The following is a 23,789-nucleotide window of genomic DNA, read 5'->3' as shown; positions in this document are numbered from 1 at the left end:
GCAGGTTAGGTTAACTGGTGACTCTAAATTGACCGTAGGTGTGAATGTGAGTGTGAATGGTTGTCTGTGTCTATGTGTCAGCCCTGTGATGACCTGGCGACTTGTCCAGGGTGTACCTCGCCTTTCGCCCGTAGTCAGCTGGGATAGGCTCCAGCTCGCCTGCGACCCTGTAGAAGGATAAAGCGGCTAGAGATAATGAGAATGAGATGAGATGAGTTATGTGGTAAACAAAAAAGTGTTAAAGAATTAAACATGTTTCATATTTTAGATTCTCCAAAGTAGCCAGTGTTTATGACGCTTTGCACACCATTGGCATTATCTTAACCAGCTTCATGAGGGAGTCACCTAGAACGCTTTTCAATTAACAGCTGCGCCTCGTCAAAAGGTAATTAGTGCAATTTCTTGCCTTGTTAATGCATTTGAGATCCAACAGTAAATATTAAATAATAAATAGACAGTAAACAACCCGATTCGACAACTGGAGTAATCTGTATTACGTCAAGACCCGCTCAACTAAGTAAAGAGAAACGACATCCATCATTGCTTTAAGACATGAAATGACTTTTAATTTAAAAAAAAATAAAGAAAAAACATTGAATTAAAAGGTGTGTCCAAACTTCTGACTGGTACTGTTGGTTAGTTGAGAGACAGAGCTATACGATATTTTGATTGCTTGAAGAGATATTCTGGTGAAGATAATAGCAGAGTAACACTAACTTGATTTTCACGATTTGATACCATAACAATAATATTTCAGAACATTAGCTTTGTTTTATGATTTATTTTTAAATCAATGAGACACACAGCGTGGCACTTTTATGAGAATGGTGAATAGTCAAATGGCTCTTTCTGTTTTTCAGCCGACAAAAGTTCATTTTAAGTCACTTCAGGTTAAGAAGCAGCGTCCACAGGGTGCTGACTGAAGGCTGATGCATGGACTTGAGCCTTCTGAACAGCTGGAGATCGGACGGCTTCATGAGACTCCTGTCGAGACTCCTGCATGACCGAAGGGTATCTTGGAGTTTGCTAAAAAGGAGGAAGCACATAATTAGAGGTAATCTATAAATCTCGAGCAAACCATTGGTTCAGTTTGGTACTGTATGAAGCTTTAGAGCAACATAGAATCTGTTGTGTGGATTTGCTCTGTCTTTACCAATAATAACTGTCATTTATGATAATTGTGGGTGGCACGGTGGTGTAGTGGTTAACGCTGTCGCCTCACAGCAAGAAGGTCCGGGTTCGAGCCCCGTGGCCGACGAGGGCCTTTCTGTGCGGAGTTTGCATGTTCTCCCCGTGTCCGCGTGGGTTTCCTCCGGGTGGTCCGGTTTCCCCCACAGTCCAAAGACATGCAGGTTAGGTTAACTGGTGACTCTAAATTGAGCGTAGGTGTGAATGTGAGTGTGAATGGTTGTCTGTGTCTATGTGTCAGCCCTGTGATGACCTGGCGACTTGTCCAGGGTGTACCCCGCCTTTCGCCCGTAGTCAGCTGGGATAGGCTCCAGCTTGCCTGCGACCCTGTAGAACAGGATAAAGCGGCTAGAGATAACGAGATGAGATTATTATCATCGCATTTTCCACAAATTGCTCCTGTCATTTTGCGGGTTTCTTTACATTCTAAGCGGAAATTATTTTGTCGGACGTTTTGTATCAAGTTTTTATTGATCGAATTTGCAAAAAATAAACATAAAAATCCCCTGTTTCTCAAAATGAATGTGAATGTGGATAGAATAAAACAGTTCTTCCACTCAATCTTGTCGTACATGGCTTGTGCATCAAGAGGAATCAGCTGAGGTGACTCGGGCATCTTTTTCGGATGCCTCCTGGACGCCTCCCTGGGGAGGTGTTCCAGACATGTCCCCCCGGGAGGAGGCCCCGGGGAAGACCCAGGACACGCTGGAGGGACTATGTCTCTCGGCTGGCCTGGGAACGCCTCGGTGCTCTTCCTGAGGAGCTGGCCGAGGTGTCTGGGGAAAGGGAAGTTTGGGCTTCCCTGCTTAGAGTGCTGCCTCCGCGACCCGGTCCCGGATAAAGTGGAAGAAGACGAGACGAGACGAGACGAGATGGCTTATGCTCATGTACGACTCGATTTCGTGGAATGACTATGAAATGTACTTTGGTGCCACAGAGCCAAACAACTTTCCCAAACTACAGAAATACTGTAAGCATTTTCCACAAACTCGAAAATACATCACTGAGGTGTAAGACACATACCACAGGGGGGTACTGGTAGATCCCAGCATTGGTGATGCTGATTGGAACAGAGTTCTGAATCTCAGCATCTCTTGTGTTAACAATTCTCAGGTATAGTTCTGCATTGTCCAACTATGGTGAAAATAAGTACAATCATGAGAAAGGGTCTTTTTCAACCAATGCTAAAAATTAAAAAAAAAATTCGGTACTGTGCAAAAGTCTTAGGCGCCCTCTTTTTTTTCCATACGAACATTGTTATAGATTTCTATTTTATGACTTCTACATTATCGAGTCGGGCGGCACAGTGGTGTAGTGGTTAGCGCTGTCGCCTCACAGCAAGAAGGTCCGGGTTCGAGCCCCGTGGCTGGCGAGGGCCTTTCTGTGCAGAGTTTGCATGTTCTCCCCGTGTCCGCGTGGGTTTCCTCCGGGTGCTCCGGTTTCCCCCACAGTCCAAAGACATGCAGGTTAGGTTAACTGGTGACTCTAAATTGACCGTAGGTGTGAATGTGAGTGTGAATGGTTGTCTGTGTCTATGTATCAGCCCTGCGATGACCTGGCGACTTGTCCAGGGTGTACCCCGCCTTTCGCCCGTAGTCAGCTGGGATAGGCTCCAGCTTGCTTGCGACCCTGTAGAACAGGATAAAGCGGCTAGAGATAACGAGATGAGATTATTACCATCGCATTTTCCACAAATTGCTCCTGTCATTTTGCGGGTTTCTTTACATTCTAAGCGGAAATTATTTTGTCGGACGTTTTGTATCAAGTTTTTATTGATCGAATTTGCAAAAAATAAACATAAAAATCCCCTGTTTCTCAAAATGAATGTGAATGTGGATAGAATAAAACAGTTCTTCCACTCAATCTTGTCGTACATGGCTTGTGCATCAAGAGGAATCAGCTGAGGTGACTCGGGCATCTTTTTCGGATGCCTCCTGGACGCCTCCCTGGGGAGGTGTTCCAGACATGTCCCCCTGGGAGGAGGCCCCGGGGAAGACCCAGGACACGCTGGAGGGACTATGTCTCTCGGCTGGCCTGGGAACGCCTCGGTTTTCTTCCCGAGGAGCTGGCCGAGGTGTCTGGGGAAAGGGAAGTTTGGGCTTCCCTGCTTAGACTGCTGCCTCCGGGACCCGGTCCCGGATAAAGTGGAAGAAGACGAGACGAGACGAGACGAGATGGCTTATGCTCATGTACGACTCGATTTCGTGGAATGACTATGAAATGTACTTTGGTGCCACAGAGCCAAACAACTTTCCCAAACTACAGAAATACTGTAAGCATTTTCCACAAACTCGAAAATACATCACTGAGGTGTAAGACACATACCACAGGGGGGTACTGGTAGATCCCAGCATTGGTGATGCTGATTGGAACAGAGCTCTGAATCTCAGCATCTCTTGTGTTAACAATTCTCAGGTATAGTTCTGCATTGTCCAACTATGGTGAAAATAAGTACAATCATGAGAAAGGGTCTTTTTCAACCAATGCTAAAAATTAAAAAAAAAAATCGGTACTGTGCAAAAGTCTTAGGCGCCCTCTTTTTTTTTTCATACGAACGTTGTTATAGATTTCTATTTTATGACTTCTACATTATCGAGTCAGGTGGCATGGTGGTGTAGTGGTTAGCGCTGTCGCCTCACAGCAAGAAGGTCTGGGTTCGAGCCCCGTGGCCGGCGAGGGCCTTTCTGTGCAGAGTTTGCGTGTTGTCCGCGTGGGTTTCCTCCGGGTGCTCCGGTTTCCCCCACAGTCCAAAGACATGCAGGTTAGGTTAACTGGTGACTCTAAATTGACCGTAGGTGTGAATGTGAGTGTGAATGGTTGTCTGTGTCTATGTGTCAGCCCTGTGATGACCTGGCGACTTGTCCAGGGTGTACCCCGCCTTTCGGCCGTAGTCAGCTGGGATAGGCTCCAGCTTGCCTGCGACCCTGTAGGACAGGATAAAGCGGCTAGAGATAATGAGATGAGATGAGAATTTTACATTCGAGACCACTTTTCAGGTTAAAAAAGAAAACATAATGAAGGCTACCAGGTTTTGGTGCAAAATGAAGAAGCGAGTGTGACAGTCAAAGTGTCCAGAAGAACTGTGGCTGGTTCTGTAAGATGCTCAGTAAAACCTACAACTCATTTCCTTCTAAAACTGCACTCACTGTACCTGAGACTACTATTTAATTTTTTTTTTTTTAAAGCAAAGGGTCGTCTCACAAAATATATTTTCTTTGTTTCATTTATTATGACTTACTGCTGTTTGTGGTATTTTTTTTAAATGTTGAAACATTTCATTTCATTATTTTTAAAGCCATTTTTTGTCTACAGCATTTCTTTACGTGTCTAAGACTTTTGCACAGTACTGTATGTTACACTTGAAATGTGTCTAAGAAATATAAAAAGTGAACATAATAAAAGGATTCGAGCAAGAATACTATCCCCGTTTCTATCCACCAAATCTTTTGCATTTGTGTCATTCATTACTCATAAACTCATTCATAATAAAAGCCGAACTTATACTAGAAAGGTATTTGTTAAATTTGATCAATAAGCATTTTAAATATACTACATAGTACATAAAACTACATCGCCCAAATTCATAACTACACGAGTTTTTGTGATCAGACACACATATATGTTTTGCATCCAAGTAGACATACAGTGCCTTGCAAAAGTATTCATCCCCCTTGGTGTTTGTCCTGTTTTGTTGCATTGCAAGCCGGAATTAAAATGGATTTTTGGACGGTTAGCACCATTTGATTTACACAACATGCCTACCACTTTAAAGGTGCACATTGTTTTTTTTTATTGTGACACAAAGAATAATTAAGATGAAAAAACAGAAATCTGGAGTGTGCATTGGCATTCACCCCTCCAAAGTCAATACTTTATACTGTAGAGCCACCTTTTTGCTGCAATTACAGCTGCAAGTCTCTTGGGGTATGTCTCTATTAGCTTAGCACATCTAGCCACTGGGATTTTTGCCCATTTCTCAAGGCAAAACTGCTCCCACTCCTTCAAGTTAGATGGGCTGTGTTGGTGTACAGCAATCTTCAAGTTATGCCACAGATTCTCAACTGGATTGAGGTTGAGCCTTGACTAGGCCATTCCAAGACATTTAAATGTTTCCCTTTAAACCACTCCAGTGTAGCTTTAGCAGTACGTTTAGGGTCATTGTCCTGCTGGAACGTGAACCTTCGTCCCCGTCTCAAACCTCTGGCCGACTCAAACAGGTTTTCCTCCAGAATTGCCCTGTATTTAGTGCCATCTATCTTTCCTTCCTTCCTTCGGGAAGTTCAAGGAAAGTGAAGCGTTTTACTGCCTCTCCTTTCCAGATGTAGTGCACGCTGTGGTTCATTGTTTGCTTCGCAAGCATTAGTTCCTACGTATGGCCTCTCCTATACAACTGTGTCCACAACAGCACCTTCTCGTGGTACTCCCTGTTTTGAACTAAGTCTGTTGTGTGGTGCAACCGAATGCCCAGCGGTATATCTGGGTGGGCAGACTGAGCTCGTTAGCCTAGTTTTCGGCAGTCGGTCTAGGAGACGGAAAACTCTAATTTTTAAACCCAGGTAGATGGAACCCGTAAGCCTTTTTAGCGCAGAGGCGCTTCAAGGCTGCAGCACTCCTTCTTTCCCAGCATCTCGACTATGTCTTGCCCTGGATCTTAGATAGATTGAATGCGAAGTTTGTTCCGGTCTGTGCACCCGGTTCATAATTACACGCACACGCTGCTTAATGTATTATAACTTAGGGATTTCAGACAATGTTACCGCATTCGGGGCTTTAACCGATGCGCTGGCACCGGCACCAGCAAGAAGTTGGCGAAGTCCGGATACTACTACTGCGTATGAGGCAACTGACGTGCCACCCCACCTGGGATTGGCGACTTGTATACGAAGTCCAGGCCCTTCTACCCGAAGATCAAAACACATTGAAACTACTCTCAAGCTTGCATCCTGGAATGTAAGGACTATGATGGATTGTGACAAAAATTGCCCTGAACGCCGCACTGCTTTTATTGCAAACGAGCTTAGCCGCCTTGACATTGACATAGCCGCACTGAGTGAGACAAGACTCCCAGAAGAGGGTCAACTAAGTGAAATAAAGGCAGGTTACACTTTCTTTTGGAAAGGCCACCCAAAAGATGGACCCCGCCTTCATGGTGTTGGTTTTGCAATACGTACCAAACTGCTTAAGAACCTGAAAGAACGACCTCTTGGTATCAATGAGCGTCTTATGATCACGAGGCTCGAACTCTCTCACAATCGTTATCTCACCGTCATTAATGCATATGCCCCTACGCTTGATGCAGATGACGATAAGAAAGAATCCTTTTACGACTCCCTGGATAATCTTCTTACTAATGCACCAGCTAACGATTTTTTAGTCCTACTTGGAGACTTCAACGCCCGTGTTGGTCGTGATAAACATCTATGGCAGCCGTTAGGCTCAAATGGAATGGGAAAAATGAAGTCTAATGATTTACTATTACTCACAAAATGCACAAAGCATAATCTGGTCATCACAAATTCTTTGTTTCGAATGAAAAATTGGTACAAGGGTGCATGGCAACACCCACGTTCTCGTCATTGGCATATTATTGACTATGTTATTACAAGACAGAGGGACAGATGATTCGTGATGGATACTCGTGCTGTCACTGGCAGTGATTCCTGCTTCACTGATCACCGTATAGTCAAGACCTCCCTGAGATTAAGGCTCCGGAAACGCTACCGGCAGAAGCCCAGGCTTAAATACAATTTAGATATTCTCAGCCAACTTCAAACTAGAGAACACTATGTACAATCACTAAACAGCAAACTCTTTTCACTAAATGTGGAGACAGACCCCGAGACATCCTAGAACGACCTAAAAAACCTGTATTCTCGACGCCTGCGCAGAGGTAATTGGTCCTAAAAAGAAAAAACATCAAGATTGGTTTGATGACAATGATGATGAGCTGAGCAGCCTTATCAACCAACATCGTACTGCTTTCATCAACTGGCAACATCATCCCAAAACTCGTTCCCGCAGACAGGCTCTAACCAAGGCAAAATCACTCCTGCAGAGGCGCACTAGAGAACTGAAGAACCAATGGTGGCACACAAAAGCAGTTGAACTTCAAGAACTTGCAGATTCCAACAAGTCACGTGCTTTCTTTGAGGCAATTAAGAGGGTCTATGGCCCTAGTTCTCGTGGACCTACCCCTCTCAGGACCTCATCCAATGAACTTGTAAAAGATCCCGACTCAATTAGATGTCGGAGAGAGCACTTCAACGGCATACTAAATTGTGATCCTCAGATAGATCAAAGTACAATTGATAAACTCAAACAGTTTCCTGTCAGAGAGGACTTAGCTGTTCCTCCGACTCGTAGCGCAATAGTTAAAGCACTAGAACTATTGAAAAATGGAAAGGCTCCAGGCCCTGATGGCATTCCCCCAGAAGTCATCAAGCTGGGTGGACCTAGACTTACTGAGAGAATCCATAAGCTCCTGCTGTGTATATGGAACAATGAACAACTCCCCTCAGAACTCAGGGACTCTCTCATTATCACTCTTTTTAAGAAGGGTGACAAATCATGTTGTGACAACTACCGTGGTATCTCTCTGCTTTCAATCATGGGAAAGCTCTTCGCCAGGATCTTGTTAAATCATCCAACACCTCTAGTTGAAGAAGTTCTCCCAGAAAGTCAATGTGGTTTCAGACCCTCTTGTGGTTGTATTGATATGATCTTTGCCTTACGCCAATTACAAAAGAAATGCTGTGAGCAACAATCTCCACTCTACATTACTGTAGCAATTCGGATGGGTGGGTGGAGCAAAGAAGGACGGCAGGCCAGAACTGAGTTCACAAAACCCGTTTATTACAGCTTTTCAGCCTTAACTATACTTATACACACACACACTCCAGTCGTCTGGTTGGGGAGCGAACCCTTTCTGCTCTCGATCTCTTCCTTAAATAGGGCGCGGTCACTGGGGAAGACACACAAACACATTAATCAACCTCAGGTGTAGTGATTCTGCCACTTACCTTCCCTGACTCCGCCCTCCGGTCACAGACCGACGCTTGGCCACGCCCCACTGCCACAATTACTTTTGTTGATCTTACTAAAGCCTTCGATTCCATTCACCGCCCTACCCTATGGCAAATATTACTAAAATATGGCTATCCAGAAAAACTTGTTAACCTAATCTGACTTCTACATGATGAGATGACTGCATCAGTCTTGTACGAAGGTGCTGAAAGCAAGCCTTTCCCAGTTAACACTGGTGTCAAACAAGGCTGTGTTATTGCTCCTACTCTTTTTTTCCCTGTTTATGGCTGCTGTTCTACAGATTGCTGGCCCCTCACTTACTGATGGAGTGTCTATTCACTACCGCTTTGATGGCGATTTCTTCAACCTCAGGTGCTTTCAAGTAAGAACAAAAGTATCCTCAACAGTGATAATTGAGCTCCAATACGCTGATGACTCAGCTCTTTGTGCCTGCTCCGAAGCTGATATGCAAAGAACTGTGGATGCATTCGCTCTTGTATACAGTAGACTTGGCCTCACTCTAAACACCACTAAAACCGAAGTCTTATTTCAGCACAAGCAGGGTTACCCATCACCGCTTGACCCCAAACCCTCCATCAAGATCGACGGTGTGCAGCTTAAGACAGTTAGCAACTTTAAATATCTTGGAAGCACCATCTCTGATAACGTCTCACTTGACGCAGAAATCCAGAATCGTATAAGCGCCGCTGCAGCTGCCTATCAAAAACTGGGTAAAAGAATCTTCTGTCACAAAGATATCAAAATCAGTACAAAGCTGTCAGTATATAACACCATCATAATTCCTACTCTAATATATGGCTATGAGACTTGGGTCATCTACCGTAAGCAGATGAAACAACTAGAAACTTACCATCAACGCTGTTTAAGAAGAATCCTCAACATCAAGTGGCAAGACAAGGTCACGAATGCAGACGTACTCAAGAAAGCTTCTACAACTAGTCTGGAGTCTACCATGCTTTATCACAGACTTAGATGGGTTGGACACGTTTGCAGAATGCCAAGCTACTGCCTGCCTAAACAACTTTATTTCTGTCAACTTGCCCAGGGTACTCGTCGTGTTGGTGCTCCGAAGAAAAGACATAAAGACCTACTAAAATATTCGCTTGTTAAGTCCAAAATTAATCCATCTGAATGGACTAACCTCCCATCTGATCGCCATATTTGGAAGAAAGTTATAAGGAAAGGCATGAACCATTTCGAACAGAATAGACTCGCTGAAGAACCAATGAGGCGTCATAGACGCAAAATGAAACAATTGAACAATCCCGTAATATAAACATTAAGCCACCATACTCGTTTACGAGTGGCAGCGAATTATTATTATTATTATTAATTATTATCTTTCCTTCAGTCCTGACCAGCTTTCCTGTCCCTGCAGATGAAAAATATCCCCACAGCATGATGCTGCCACCACCATGCTTAATTGTAGGAATAGTGTTCTCAGGGTATTGGGCTTGCGCCACACATGACATTTCCCATGATGGCCAAAAAGTTAAATTTTTGTCTCGTTTGACCAGAAAATCTTCTTCCATGTGTTTGGGGAGTCTGCCACATGCTGTTGGGCAAACTCCAAACGTGATTTCTTTAAGCAATGACTGTTTTCTGGCCACTCTTCCATAAAGCCCCACTCTGTGGAGTGTACGGCTTAAAGTGGTCCTATGGACAGATACTCCCATCTCCACTGTGGATCTTTGCAGCTCCTTCAGTGTTATCTTTGGTGTCTTTGTTGCATCTCTGATTAATGCCCTCCTTGCCCGGTCTGTGAGTTTTGGTGGACGGCCTTCTCTTGTCAGGTTTGTAGTGGTGGCATATTCTTTCCATTTTGCTATAATAGATTTAATGGTGCTCCCTGGGATATTTAAAGTTTGGGATATTTTTTACAACCCAACCCTGATCTATACTTCTCCGCAATTTTGTCTCTGACCTGTTTGGAGGCTCCTTGGTTTTCATGTTGCTTGCTTAGTCATGTTGCAGAGTCAGGGTCCTTCCAGAACAGGTCAAGTCATACAGACATCATGTGACAGATCATGTGACACTTTGATTGCACACAGGTGGCTCTTAATCAATTAATTATGTGACTTATGAAGTGAATTGGTTGGACCAGCTCTTATTTAGGGGTTTCATACGAAAGGGGGTGAATACTTATGCACACCCCAGATGTCTGTTTTTTTCATCTTCATTATCGTTTGTGTCACAATAAAAAAACAACGTGCACCTTTAAAGTTGCCTACGCATGTTGTGTAAATCAAATGGTGCTAACTCTCCAAAAATCCATTTTAATTCCAGCTTGCAATGCAACAAAACAGGACAAACACCAAGGGGGATGAATACTTTTGCAAGGCACTGGCCTTTTTTAAATACGAGGAAACATTAATATTTAATGATAATTGCCCATCTCTTTAGATTTGGTTGAAATAGGCTACGTTCACACTGCAGGCTGAAGTGACTCAAATCCGATCTTTTCGCCCATATGTGACCTGTATCCGATCTTTTATTGACAATATGAACGACACAGATCCAATTTTTTCAAATCCGACCCAGGCCGTTTGGATATGTGGTCCTAATTCCGATTCCTATCCGCTCTTTTCATATGCGACTTCAGTCTGAACTGCCAGGTCGCATTCATCCGACTTACACGTCATCAACAAGCCACAAACGTCACTATTCTGCGCTGAAGTAGGCGACGGGTCTCTCAAAAAAAGTTACAACAACATGGCGCATAATCACGGGCGCAGATAGAGGGTGGGACTCGTCCCACCCAGATTTAAATTCACCTCGTTCGGTCCCCCCCCACTTATAGGGAGGAAAAAACGTCTATGCTGTCTTTCTTTGCATAAGGCAAACCTCACGGAAAAATCAAAAGACTAATTACCATTCGGTTTATTGAGGTGTACAGCAGTGTATACATAGTTGCAACAACTCACATAAAACAAAGACTGATATTCAGTTGGTTGAGCTGCGCAGACTGCACAGGTTGCGAGCTCGAGCTTGGTTGCTATGGTAACCCACAACAAGTTTGACAGGCATATCGGGGTTGGGGTTGGTTTGCTGGCAGCTTTGTCCCCCCCAGTTTTTTGTCCCCCCCAGTTCAAAAAACGTATCTGCGCCCCTGCGCATGACATCAATGCGAGGGACGCTTCGGGCTGTGAAGGTTCTGAATCTTCTCAATGGAAGGACGCAGAGGTTAGGGAGCTGATTTCCATTTGGGGGGACACAGCTATTCAAGCTAGATTGGATGGGTCATACCGCAACCGGGCGGTTTTACTTCCGTAAACACTGGCCATGCTCACTGCGTGTGACGTCGTCGTATCCTGCAATGCGCATGCGGAACACTTTTAGGTCGCTTTTCATTCATACTGAGGATCACATACAAGTCGCATATATTTGTTAATGTGAACGACCTCACAAAAAAATCGGATTTCACAAAAAAATCGGAATTGAGCATTAAGCCTTGCAGTGTGAACGTAGCGTATGTGACTCTTCGAACAGTTCATGGCCCATTTGCCAAGAATGATATACAAGGTGATTGTACCATCAGTGCATGATATATATTTAGGATTATTAACTAAATAATTAGCACACAGAGTATTTGTGGCTCAATAAACCTGTGGAACAGCATTGATTTCTGCCATTGTCATTGAGGGTTTGGCTGGAAGCAGACGAACGGGTACTTTCCATCTCCCACTAATCACATGATTGTGATGGTCAAAGATATGGAGCTTCAGCCAGCCTCGTGGTGCTAAGTGTGTCACTTTATGTCCGTAGATATCGTAACCTCCTGATGCCTGCACGTGCATCACTAGAGAGATGGATGAAGCAGGCTGGACCCTGGCCAAGGAAAGACAAGCTAACATGTTTTCAGGTTATCATGCAGTTTGACTTGAATGTCAAGACACTTGTCACACACTACATTTGATATGTGGGTCATTCTTTGTGAGTGTTGTTTTCTCATGTTACGACCCCAATTCCAAAAAGTCGGGCCGCTGTGTAAACTGGAAATAAAAACAGAATGTGATCATTTGCAAATCATGGAAGCGCGATATTTCATTGAAAATAGTGCAAAGACAACATATCAAATGTTGAAACTGAGAAATTTTATAGTTTTTTGAAAAATATACGCTCATTTTGAATTTGATGTGTTGCATCACCTTTACTTTTAACAACACTCTGTTGATGTTTGGGAACTGAGGAGACCAGTTGTAGTTTTGAAAGAGAAATGTTGTAATGAACTTAATTGGGTTTATATTTCAAAATGTTAGCTTGCTAATGAAGAATTAGCTAACACTAGCACATTTTATCAGTAGCAAAGTTGATATCCTTGAGTTTACTGCTGGGGTGGCACGGTGGTGTAGTGGTTAGCGCTGTCGCCTCACAGCAAGAAGGTCCGGGTTCGAGCCCTGTGGCCCACGAGGGCCTTTCTGTGTGGAGTTTGCATGTTCTCCCCGTGTCCGCGTGGGTTTCCTCCGGGTGCTCCGGTTTCCCCTACAGTCCAAAGACATGCAGGTTAGGTTAACTGGTGACTCTAAATTGACCGTAGGTGCGAATGTGAGTGTGAATGGTTGTCTGTGTCTATGTGTCAGCCCTGTGATGACCTGGCGACTTGTCTAGGGTGTACCCCGCCTTTCGCCCGTAGTCAGCTGGGATAGGCTCCAGCTTGCCTGCGACCCTGTAGAACAGGATAAAGCAGCTTGAGATAATGAGATGAGATGAGTTTACTGCTCTATTTTGCCCCTAGTGGAATAACACAGACTAGCTCTTTGACATCCCTGCATTAAAGTGCATATCACGGGTACATTCCGTGATCAATGTAATTGGGTACATTCCAAGATCAATGTAATTCTCCTATTTTATATTAAACTTTGGTCAAATATCTGTCACATTTTGCATTTTGTGCAATTTTTTTACCTTGTGCAATACGAAAAAAATTCAGTTGAAATCAAGCCATTTGAGGCGAATTGGTCCGCCTCTGAAAAAACTTGGCATTTGGATTTCCCAGGAAACATTGATTTTCGTGACGTCGCATGCGGGACGCCTCCCTCTGAATCCTACATCAGCGCTGGTTTGTTTATGAGAAAACGACCTGGTGGTTTTCTGCAAATTTCTTCAACGTTATCACGTAATTATTAAATGGTTAACAGATGTATCGTAGGAGGGTGTAGCAACACCAATCATGATGGGATTAGTACTCATAGTTTCCCACATTGCACTCAGGTGACAATTCCATATTTCAATGCAAAATCGCTAGCTGCTAAACTTGGTCTACACAGGCTGTGCACTGAAACCGTGCAAGCTCTCGCAGCCTGCTGGCGCTTCCGCAGGTGACGTCACGAATCTGGCTCCAGACTCCCTTGGGATTTTTCCAGACACGTTTTGTTATTTTATTTTCTTTCTGCTGTAGACAGATGGCCTTGTGCAAAATTACCCTTCTGGATGAGTGTGTAAAGGGACATTATTTCATATAAAAAAAAAAAACGAATTTGGTCCAGGATTTGCACTTTAAGTTTTTAAATCCAAGTCACCACATACAAGAAATGAGCCATGTACTCACCCGGGCACTGCTTGCTTGCTAGCGAGGATTGCCTTTTGTCCTACACTGTGTTCATGAGAGCTGACAGGATCACAGTAAACTGGGGGTAATATGGAGGGGGTTCCCAGACATACGTCCCCGCTGTATATCCCCACCATCAACTGACAAACTCTGTACGATGGGCACAAACCCAAGAGGAAATCATAAAACACCACAAAACCTGCCCTGCAACAAAAACACGGAAGAAAACAAACTTGAAATACATTCCTTTCAATGCTCCAGTACGAAGATATGCTAATGTTTGATTGACAATCAACTAACATTTCATCATAGGGACTGGGATACAAGCCATCTGATTCTTTTATGAGGTATTTGGTTAAAGGTGGTGATCCGGGTTCCTCCTGTGGAGATAGAGAGAAACTTTGAAAATCACATGACCAGAAAATGTGACAGTAATAAGAGTAACACTGCATGCAATACATACATAAATCATGTGTATTTATTTATTATAAGAGACTTTTACCAGAGGGGGAAAGGTCACTATGGATGGTGTCGTTTTCCTGCTCATAATTTGCTTTCTCAGACGATTAATCTCAAGCTCATGTTTTAATAGGTCAATGTCCATCTTCGCAGCTCTCATCTCCTGCTCAGCAGGTTGACCTAAACAAAAGAGTTGAAACTTGAAATATTTGCTGTATCTTCTGAATTTCTGAACATCATTTTAAGGAATTAGATTAGGGCTGGGCAATATGATGATATAATATCAGTACTGAATTATATAACAAGTACAATCACTTAACTACATTTTTTACAGATTGTTTGCAGATCTAAATATCATGATATACAACCCAAGTCCATAAATGTGGGATACATAAAATGTAAAAAAAAAAGAAAGAATACGACGATTTGCAAATCTTGGAAACCCTATATTTCATTGAAAATAGTACAAAGACAACATAAATGTTGAAACTGAGAAATGTTATTGTTTTATGGAAAATATATGCTCATGTTGAATTTGATGTCAGCAACACATTTCAAAAAAATTGGGACAAGGGCATGTTTACCACTGTGCTGCATCACCTCTACTTTTCACAAAACTCTATAAACGTTTGGGAACTGAGGAGCCTGATTGCTGTAGTTTTGAAAGAGAAATGTTGTTCCATTCTTGCCTGATATACAGTTTCAGTTGGTCACAGTTCAGGGTCTCCTTTGTCGCACTTTGTGCTTCATAATGCGCCAAATGTTTTAAATGGGAGACAGGTTTGGACTGCAGGCAGGTCAGTTTAGCACCAGGACTCTTTTACGACTGAGTCATGCAGTTTAATATGTGCAGAAAGTGGTTTGGCATTGTCTTGCTGAAAGAAGGAAGGCCTTCCCTGAAAAAGATTTTGTCTGGCTGGCAGCATATTCAGCATTAATGATGCCTTCCCAGATGTACAAGCTACCCATATCATGTGCACTAATGCACCCTCATACCATCACAGATGCTGGCTTTTGAACTGTGCACTGATAACAGTCCGGATGGTCCCACTCCTCTTCAGCCTGGAGGACGTGGTGTCCATGATTTCTAAAAAGAATTTCTACTTTTGATTTGTCAGACTTTGGGATAATTTTCCACTTCGCCTCAGTCCATCGTAAAAGAGCTCGGGCCCAGAGAACGCGGCTGTGTTTCTGGATATTGTTTATATCTGGTTTTAACTTGCATTTGTGGATGCAGTAATGAAGTGTTTTCACAGATGATGGTTTTCTGAAGTGTTCCTGAGCCCAAGTGATTTCCACGACAGACACATGTCTGCTTTTAATGCAGTGTCTCCTGAAGGCCTGAAGATCACAGGCACCCAATGTCAGTTTTCAGCCTTGTCTCTTGCATACAGAGATTTCTCCAGATTCTCTGAATCTTTTAATGATATTATGTACCAGAGATGATATGATCCCCAAATTCTTTGCAGTTTTACATTGAGGAACGTTATTCTTAAATTGTTGCACTGTTTGCCCATGCAGTCTTTCACAGAGCGGTGAGCCCCTCCCCATCTTTACTTCTGAGAGACTCCGCCTCTCTGGGATGCTCTTTTTATACCCAATCATGTTGCTGACCTGTCGCCAACTAACTAAATTAGTTTTTTTTTAGCATTACACAACTTTTTCAGTCTTTTGTTGCCCCTGTCCCAACTTTTCTGAAACGTGTTGCTGACATCAAATTCAAAATGATCATATATTTTTCAAAAAACAATAAAATTTCTCAGTTTCAACATTTGATATGTTGTCTCTGTACTATTTTCAATGAAATATAGGGTTTCTAAGATTTGAAAATCTTCACATCCTGTTTTAGAGTTACATTTCACACAGTGTCCCAAATTTATGGAATCAGGGTCGTGTATTGTCGAAACATCTTCAATTCTCATGATATGATATTTTTTGTCATATTGCTTGCTTCTAAGTCGGATATTACAGTTTGGAGTTGTTCTGGATGTTCTCTTTCTTAACTCCAGTTTCATGATTTCCTCTTCCAAGCGCCTGTTTTCTAGCTCTATGGACATAAGTTCTCTGCTCAAATGTTTCCTATTGTCCCTTTGACCTGCATAACAGCACAAACACCTTTTAAGTGACATGGCAGCATAATAACAATATTATAAGTATGTAGGAGTATTTGCTCTCACGATTGGTTTTGGGTACAGGCGTTTTCTCAGCCTGTGTTTCTAATTTGATGGCTGCATCTAACAAATGCTGCAGCTGAGCCAGGATTTGAGGATCCTTTCCTCCCCTCTGGAGATAGGAGAGGTGAAGAGTACTGTGGAATGGATTATCACATTACATGGATGGATACGATAGATAAAGTTCCAGTTTGCTTCATGACTCAGTTCCGCAATAATGTGAATCACATTAGTGTCACTGAAACATGACTTTATGAGAAATCTTCAATTACCTGATTTCTGTAGAAAGCACTCCACAGCTGTAAACAGGTATGTATTTTTCTATTACTCTCTCCTCAGTATTAGCCACATGTTGGTTTGAGTCATTGCTCTGATGTATGTCCTGCCTATGAGATAGTATACAGGTTTGTTATTGATGTCACTGTTTTATTGACGCAATCTAGAAAAAAACTGCCGTATAATTGTACTGGAAATACTTAAAGGAAAATTCCACCCTGAAGGATTTATACAGGACCAGTCAAAGGTTTGGACACACCTTCTTATTCAATGTTTTTTTTTTTTTATTAAAAGTCACTTCATGTCTTAAAGTAATGATGGATGTCGTTTCTCTTTCCTTAGTTGAGCGGTTCTTGACATAATATGGATTACTACAGTTGTGGATGGAATAGGGCTATTTACTGTATTTTTATTATTTACTGTGGGCGGCACGGTGGTGTAGTGGTTAGCGCCCCGTGGCGACGAGGGCCTTTCTGTGCGGAGTTTGCATGTTCTCCCCGTGTCCGCGTGGGTTTCCTCCGGGTGCTCCGGTTTCCCCCACAGTCCAAAGACATGCAGGTTAGGTTAACTGGTGACTCTAAATTGACCGTAGGTGTGAATGTGAGTGTGAATGGTTGTCTGTGTCTATGTGTCAGCCCTGTGATGACCTGGCGACTTGTCCAGGGTGTACCCCGCCTTTCGCCCATAGTCAGCTGGGATAGGCTCCAGCTTGCCTGCGACCCTGTAGGACAGGATAAAGTGGCTAGAGATAATGAGAGAGATGAGATGCGACTATTTACTGTTTGATCTCAAATGCATTAAGAAGGCAAGAAACTAGTCCATTAAGTAACTTTTGATAAGGCACCTGTTAACTGAAAAGCATTCCAGGTGACTACCTCATGAAGCTGGTTAAGATAATGCCAATAGTGTGCAAAGAGTCATCAAGTATCAAGTATCCAATGCTGGATACTTTTTTTAAACATTTTTTTGTTTACCACATAATTCCATATATGTTCCAGATGTTACTTCATAGTTTTGCTGTCTTCAGTGTTGTTCTACCATGTAGAAAATAGTCAAAATATAGCCACAAGCAGCGACGAAGGACCCGAGCACCTCCGGTATACCAAATCTGACATGAATCGAACAAACTGCCAAGGAGGAGAATGCCAAAATGTAACGTGTCAAAATGTACAAAACCAAAAATAACTCATTTCCTGTTGAGTATAGCTAATACAATGTACATTACAATTTGGTCATCTTGGGGCACCCCACACACCTATCAAATTTGACACAGATAGGTGAAACTACATACCAGGTAAAAGTCTCAATGACATGTGCGGGCTCTATGGAGTCCCTTGGACACACCTGGGGCCAAGCCTCTATCCCTGAGTAGTAGTGACCAGGACTAATGTGTGTACCAAATTTCATGAGTTTTCGTCCATGGGAACCACCTCAAAAATGGCCAAGTCTTGAAGAAAGAGAAGAAGAATCCTTCGGAAAACAAGTCGTCGTCGGCTGTCCATTGCTAGCGATGATGACTACTTCATTATGATGCACAGAAACGCAGACGGACTGCGATTTCCTAATGTGAAGTGCCTTGCACAGCAAGGTAAGACAAACGATGTCGTGCCCCCATCATGTTGCCTCTCTGGACCTCCAGACCTGATGCTAAGTGGTGCACAAAAGTGCCACAGACCTGACGGGTATGGAAGTTTCCCTGCAATGACAACTGACTTGCAGAGTGATGCCATCCATTGGCCATTTGAGTGGCTCTTCCGCATGCCATCAGGTGGTGTGCCAATGACCCTGTTGGGTTCATCTGCCACGTTGCACCGAAAAGCGCCCTGCTGCCAGCGCCTTATTGGTGATGTACTATTTAAGCCATAGCTGGAACCCAGGCAGGTGCTACCACACCGGGTCAGAGCGGAACTGGGAGCAATGGTGATTAAGTGGTAACTCCACTTTCCCTAATACTCAAGTCCTCTTGGGCCTGAGACTCACCACCGGTTGCAGTTTAAAGTCATACCCAAGACTAAGGAAAACAATAGTGTTTTACATCAGGAAGAGGAAAACAATAGGGTCTTAAATACAACCCCGATTCCAAAAAAGTTGGGACAAAGTACAAATTGTAAATAAAAAAAAATACAATGATGTGGAAGTTTCACAATTCCATATTTTATTCAGAATAGAACATACCGTAGATGACATATCAAATGTTTAAACTGAGAAAATGTATCATTTAAAGAGAAAAATTAGGTGATTTTGAATTTCATGACAACAACACATCTCAAAAAAGTTGGGACAAGGCCATGTTTCCCACTGTGAGACATCCCCTTTTCTCTTTACAACAGTCTGTAAACGTCTGGGGACTGAGGAGACAAGTTGCTCAAGTTTAGGGATAGGAATGTTAACCCATTCTTGTCTAATGTAGGATTCTAGTTGCTCAACTGTCTTAGGTCTTTTTTGTCGTATCTTCCGTTTTATGATGCACCAAATGTTTTCTATGGGTGAAAGATCTGGACTGCAGGCTGGCCAGTTAAGTACCCGGACCCTTCTTCTACACAGCCATGATGCTGTAATTGATGCAGTATGTGGTTTGGCATTGTCATGTTGGAAAATGCAAGGTCTTCCCTGAAAGAGACGTTGTCTGGATGGGAGCATATGTTGCTCTAGAACCTGGATATACCTTTCAGCATTGATGGTGTCTTTCCAGATGTGTAAGCTGCCCATGTCACACACACTAATGCAACCCCATACCATCAGAGATGCAGGCTTCTGAACTGAGCGCTGATAACAACTTGGGTCGTCCTTCTCCTCTTTAGTCCGAATGACACGGCGTCCCTGATTTCCATAAAGAACTTCAAATTTTGATTCGTCTGACCACAGAACAGTTTTTCACTTTGCCACAGTCCATTTTAAATGAACCTTGGCCCAGAGAAGACGTCTGCGCTTCTGGATCATGTTTAGATACGGTTTCTTCTTTGAACTATAGAGTTTTAGCTGGCAACGGCAGATGGCACGGTGAATTGTGTTCACAGATAATGTTCTCTGGAAATATTCCTGAGCCCATTTTGTGATTTCCAATACAGAAGCATGCCTGTATGTGATGCAGTGCCGTCTAAGGGCCCGAAGATCACGGGCACCCAGTATGGTTTTCCGGCCTTGACCCTTACGCACAGAGATTCTTCCAGATTCTCTGAATCTTTTGATGATATTATGCACTGTAGATGATGATATGTTCAAACTCTTTGCAATTGTACACTGTCGAACTCCTTTCTGATATCGCTCCACTATTTGTCGGCGCAGAATTAGGGGGATTGGTGATCCTCGTCCCATCTTTACTTCTGAGAGCCGCTGCCACTCCAAGATGCTCTTTTTATACCCAGTCATGTTAATGACCTATTGCCAATTGACCTAATGAGTTGCAATTTGGTCCTCCAGCTGTTCCTTTTTTCTACCTTTAACTTTTCCAGCCTCTTATTGCCCCTGTCCCAACTTTTTTGAGATGTGTTTGTGTCATGAAATGTCAAATGAGCCAATATTTGGCATGAAATTTCAAAATGTCTCACTTTCGACATTTGATATGTTGTCTATGTTCTATCGTGAATACAATATCAGTTTCTGAGATTTGTAAATTATTGCATTCCGTTTTTATTTACAATTTGTACTTTGTCCCAACTTTTTTGGAATCGGGGTTGTACAGAAAAACCTATGAATGAGTAGGTGTGTACAAACTTTTGACTGGTACCGTAGATTAATCCTTATTATGTATTTTGTAATGTAATTCTGTTCCGCTTTGCTCCCTACAAGGGAACTCAGAAGAGGGTGTGGGATCAGGATGAGGGAAAGGAGAAAGCAGTATATCAAAATTGTAGTTCAGCTTCTGGCTCGAAACTGCTCCTTTACATCAGGATGAGTTTCAAACCCTGATCATTTGCGCGAACTAACCCTTTCTGCTGTAGATGATCCATTAGAGTCTCCAGTAACGCGGTGTTTCTCTGCTCGTCTTCTTTCAGCTCGAACAGCATTCTCTCAAGTTCAGCCACTTTCCCAGTTTTAACAGCCAGCTCTTGCAGCTTGTAATCAATCTCTGCAATCAGTGAAGAAACATGTTGATGCTTTGAAATAAACAACAGCTTTCTGTACTGGCACGTTCCCTGCTACACCCAATAAACCTACTTTTATGGGGCTTTTAAAAAGCAGGGCTTATTAGGCAGAATAAATACACTCTTTGCCCTTTGCCAGGACTGTTTTTTCGTAGCGCTAAAAGTATGATTTGTTTGGGTTTTTTTTCCCCTCTCTCTCTTCCTATTTAAAAGACATTTAACAGTAAGGAGAACTGTAAAACCTTGTCTCTGCATGTCCAGTTGTTTGTGCCCATCAGATAGCACCGTGTTGCACTTGTGAACTTCAGCCAGGTCTTCAGTGTGATGATCTTCTGTTCTGTCTGAGTGATCTGTCTGTTTAGATATGACACATATTGAGACTAAATTTACCGAAATTACACTGAAACATTCGAAAACACAAATAAAAACGAGACATCGTGAAACATTTGTGGGATTGTTTATGTGTAATTCTCACTGGTTTGTTGTCAGGTAGAGGTTTAGGCTCATCTTGAGATGTCTGCACGCTCTTAACATCTTGATTCTTGGGCAAACTCTGGTGCCACTGATGCCGCCTTGTCTTTTCTCTTATCTTCTGACTCTGTATGAACATTTTCCAATCATCATCACAGCAACACTAGAACCAAAGTGTTAAAAAAATCTAATCTTGTGCCTGTTGTACCAGATGTCGGTGTACGTCTTTGTCTTTCCAACATTCAGAAAAAGTGAAGACAATGCAAAATATTGAACAGAAACTATACCTAAAATCACGGGCGCAGATAGGGGGGGGACGGGGGGATTCGTCCCACCCAGATTTAAATTCACCTCGTTCGGTCCCCCCCACTTATAGGGAGGAAAAAACGTCTATGCTGTCTTTCTTTGCATAAGGCAAACCTAACGGAAAAATCAAAAGACTAATTACCATTCGGTTTATTGAGGTGCACAGCAGTACATACATAGTTGCAACTGCGCAGACTGCACAGGTTGCGAGCTCGAGCTTGGTTGCTATGGTTACAAGTTTGACAGGCATATCGGGGACAGCGCCTCCTAGTTCAGGACCCCAACATGGCATGATGAAGGGTGCCAAAAGGCAGAAAACGATTGCATCGTTTTTTCCAAAAAAAAAAAAACGACTGTAAGTAAACTGTGCCTTACTTTATCATATCACCTTGCAATTTTTTGATAGTCTGTTCAAAGTAATGTCGTAGTGAAAGTAAAATCGTACGGAGTAGAGATGCCTTTCTGGTAGCCTCCTTCTTTCGGTGGTAGCCTGTAGATACAGTGCTCAGAAGGCAGTTTTAATGTTTAATCTGGCGTTCCCTGCCATAATTTCAGCGAGCATATTGTTTCATAAGGAAACTTTGCGAAGAGTCGTTGACTGACTGCCGCTCACGCAACACACAGGCATAGTTAGAAAGTCAGGATGCACTGGTTTACACTTTACACACACACACACGTAGCCCAGTTAACAGTTGGAACTTAGCGATTTTAAAACTAGTTTTGCAGTTTTGCAATTTCTGTGCGTGATGATAATGTGTAAACTTTGGATTTCCATAGGCTATGTTAAAATGTTATCATTGTCCTGGCCTGCAGGTAGTTCCTGGTGATGGCAGTGAGGGAGGTGAAATAACATGTATACACACTACCGTTCAAAAGTTTGGGGTCACCCAGACAATTTTGTGTTTTCCATGAAAAGTCACACTTTTATTTACCTCCATAAGTTGTAAAATGAATAGAAAATATAGTCAAGACATTTTTCTGGCCATTTTGAGCATTTAATCGACCCCACAAATGTGATGCTCCAGAAACTCAATCTGCTCAAAGGAAGGTCAGTTTTATAGCTTCTCTAAAGAGCTCAACTGTTTTCAGCTGTGCTAACATGATTGTACAAGGGTTTTCTAATCATCCATTAGCCTTCTGAGGCAATGAGCAAACACATTGTACCATTAGAACACTGGAGTGAGAGTTGCTGGAAATGGGCCTCTATACACCTATGGAGATATTGCACCAAAAACCAGACATTTGCAGCTAGAATAGTCATTTACCACATTAGCAATGTATAGAGTGGATTTCTGATTAGTTTAAAGTGATCTTCATTGAAAAGAACAGTGCTTTTCTTTCACAAATAAGGACATTTCAAAGTGACCCCAAACTTTTGAATGGTAGTGTGTGTATATAGGCCTATATATATATATATATATATATATATATATATATATATATATATACACACACACACACACACACACACACATATATATATATATATATATATATATACAAAATGGAATCATTTGCTGACAGCTCAGTCCCCCCCAGTTCAAAAATCCTATCTGCGCCCCTGCCTAAAATATCAGACAGAGCACTCCAGTAGATATAAAGTTCCTAGTTTCAACAGAGTAGTACCTCTGATTGAGAAATCGCTCCAATACAAAACTTCTCTTTATGTTGCACCAGAAAATGCATGGATCTGAAAGTCATATTACACTTTGCACAAATTAACGACCCCATGATGTGGGGGAAAAAGGGAATAAAGAAAAGAAGAAGAGAAAGTGTGTTGTGGAAGTCTCCAAGCACTTTGTGTGCTGAGCTGTTCTTGACAACCAATAGAAGGGTTGCCATATTTTGCATCTTCATACAGATTTTTTTTCTCTTTCGAAGTTAATAAGACAGAAAAATGCAGCTTGTTCTGTTAATGAGAAGCTGGAAAGCACAAAGTTCTCCATTTGTCAGATCTTCCCATAGTAAATGGTAAATTGGTTACTTCCCCATAGTAAATGGTAAACTGCGAACTGGCTAGCTAGCTCACACTGATTTATATGACATTCCTGTAAAAGGTGCCTTTGGTAAATTTACCATCCCTGCTTCTGTTTCTACTTCATCTTATGAGTTTTCATCTTTGAAAAAAGTTCTTGAAAATTATCGATTGCCATGTCTGCTAATGATGTTGCTAACATGACTGGAGTGACCGTTTCGAACTAGGAGGTGGAATTTTACGTGGCGAATACAAACAAGAGGAGT

At 42.5% G+C, this 23,789-nt stretch overlaps 1 protein-coding gene across 1 annotated transcript; it reads right to left on the bottom strand.

Annotated features, from left to right (window-relative positions):
• Positions 1–615: 615 nt before the first annotated feature.
• LOC132873232 (coiled-coil domain-containing protein 17-like) lies at positions 616–23,279 on the bottom strand. Its single transcript, XM_060908590.1, has 12 exons — positions 23,175–23,279; positions 21,014–21,125; positions 20,614–20,755; positions 16,683–16,796; positions 16,383–16,547; positions 16,209–16,327; positions 14,283–14,419; positions 14,081–14,160; positions 13,781–13,984; positions 11,838–12,060; positions 3,514–3,624; positions 616–1,026 (listed from the first exon to the last, which is right to left on the bottom strand). The coding sequence occupies exons 1-12, from the start codon at positions 23,277–23,279 to the stop codon at positions 892–894; spliced, it is 1,647 nt and encodes a 548-aa protein (XP_060764573.1). The 3' UTR covers positions 616–891.
• Between the last annotated feature and the right edge of the window lie 510 nt (positions 23,280–23,789).

This window comes from Neoarius graeffei, chromosome 25, assembly GCF_027579695.1.
Source record: "Neoarius graeffei isolate fNeoGra1 chromosome 25, fNeoGra1.pri, whole genome shotgun sequence".
NCBI lineage: Eukaryota > Metazoa > Chordata > Actinopteri > Siluriformes > Ariidae > Neoarius > Neoarius graeffei.
Note: the sequence above shows the minus strand (reverse complement) of the source record. Positions and strands in the feature narration are given on the sequence as shown.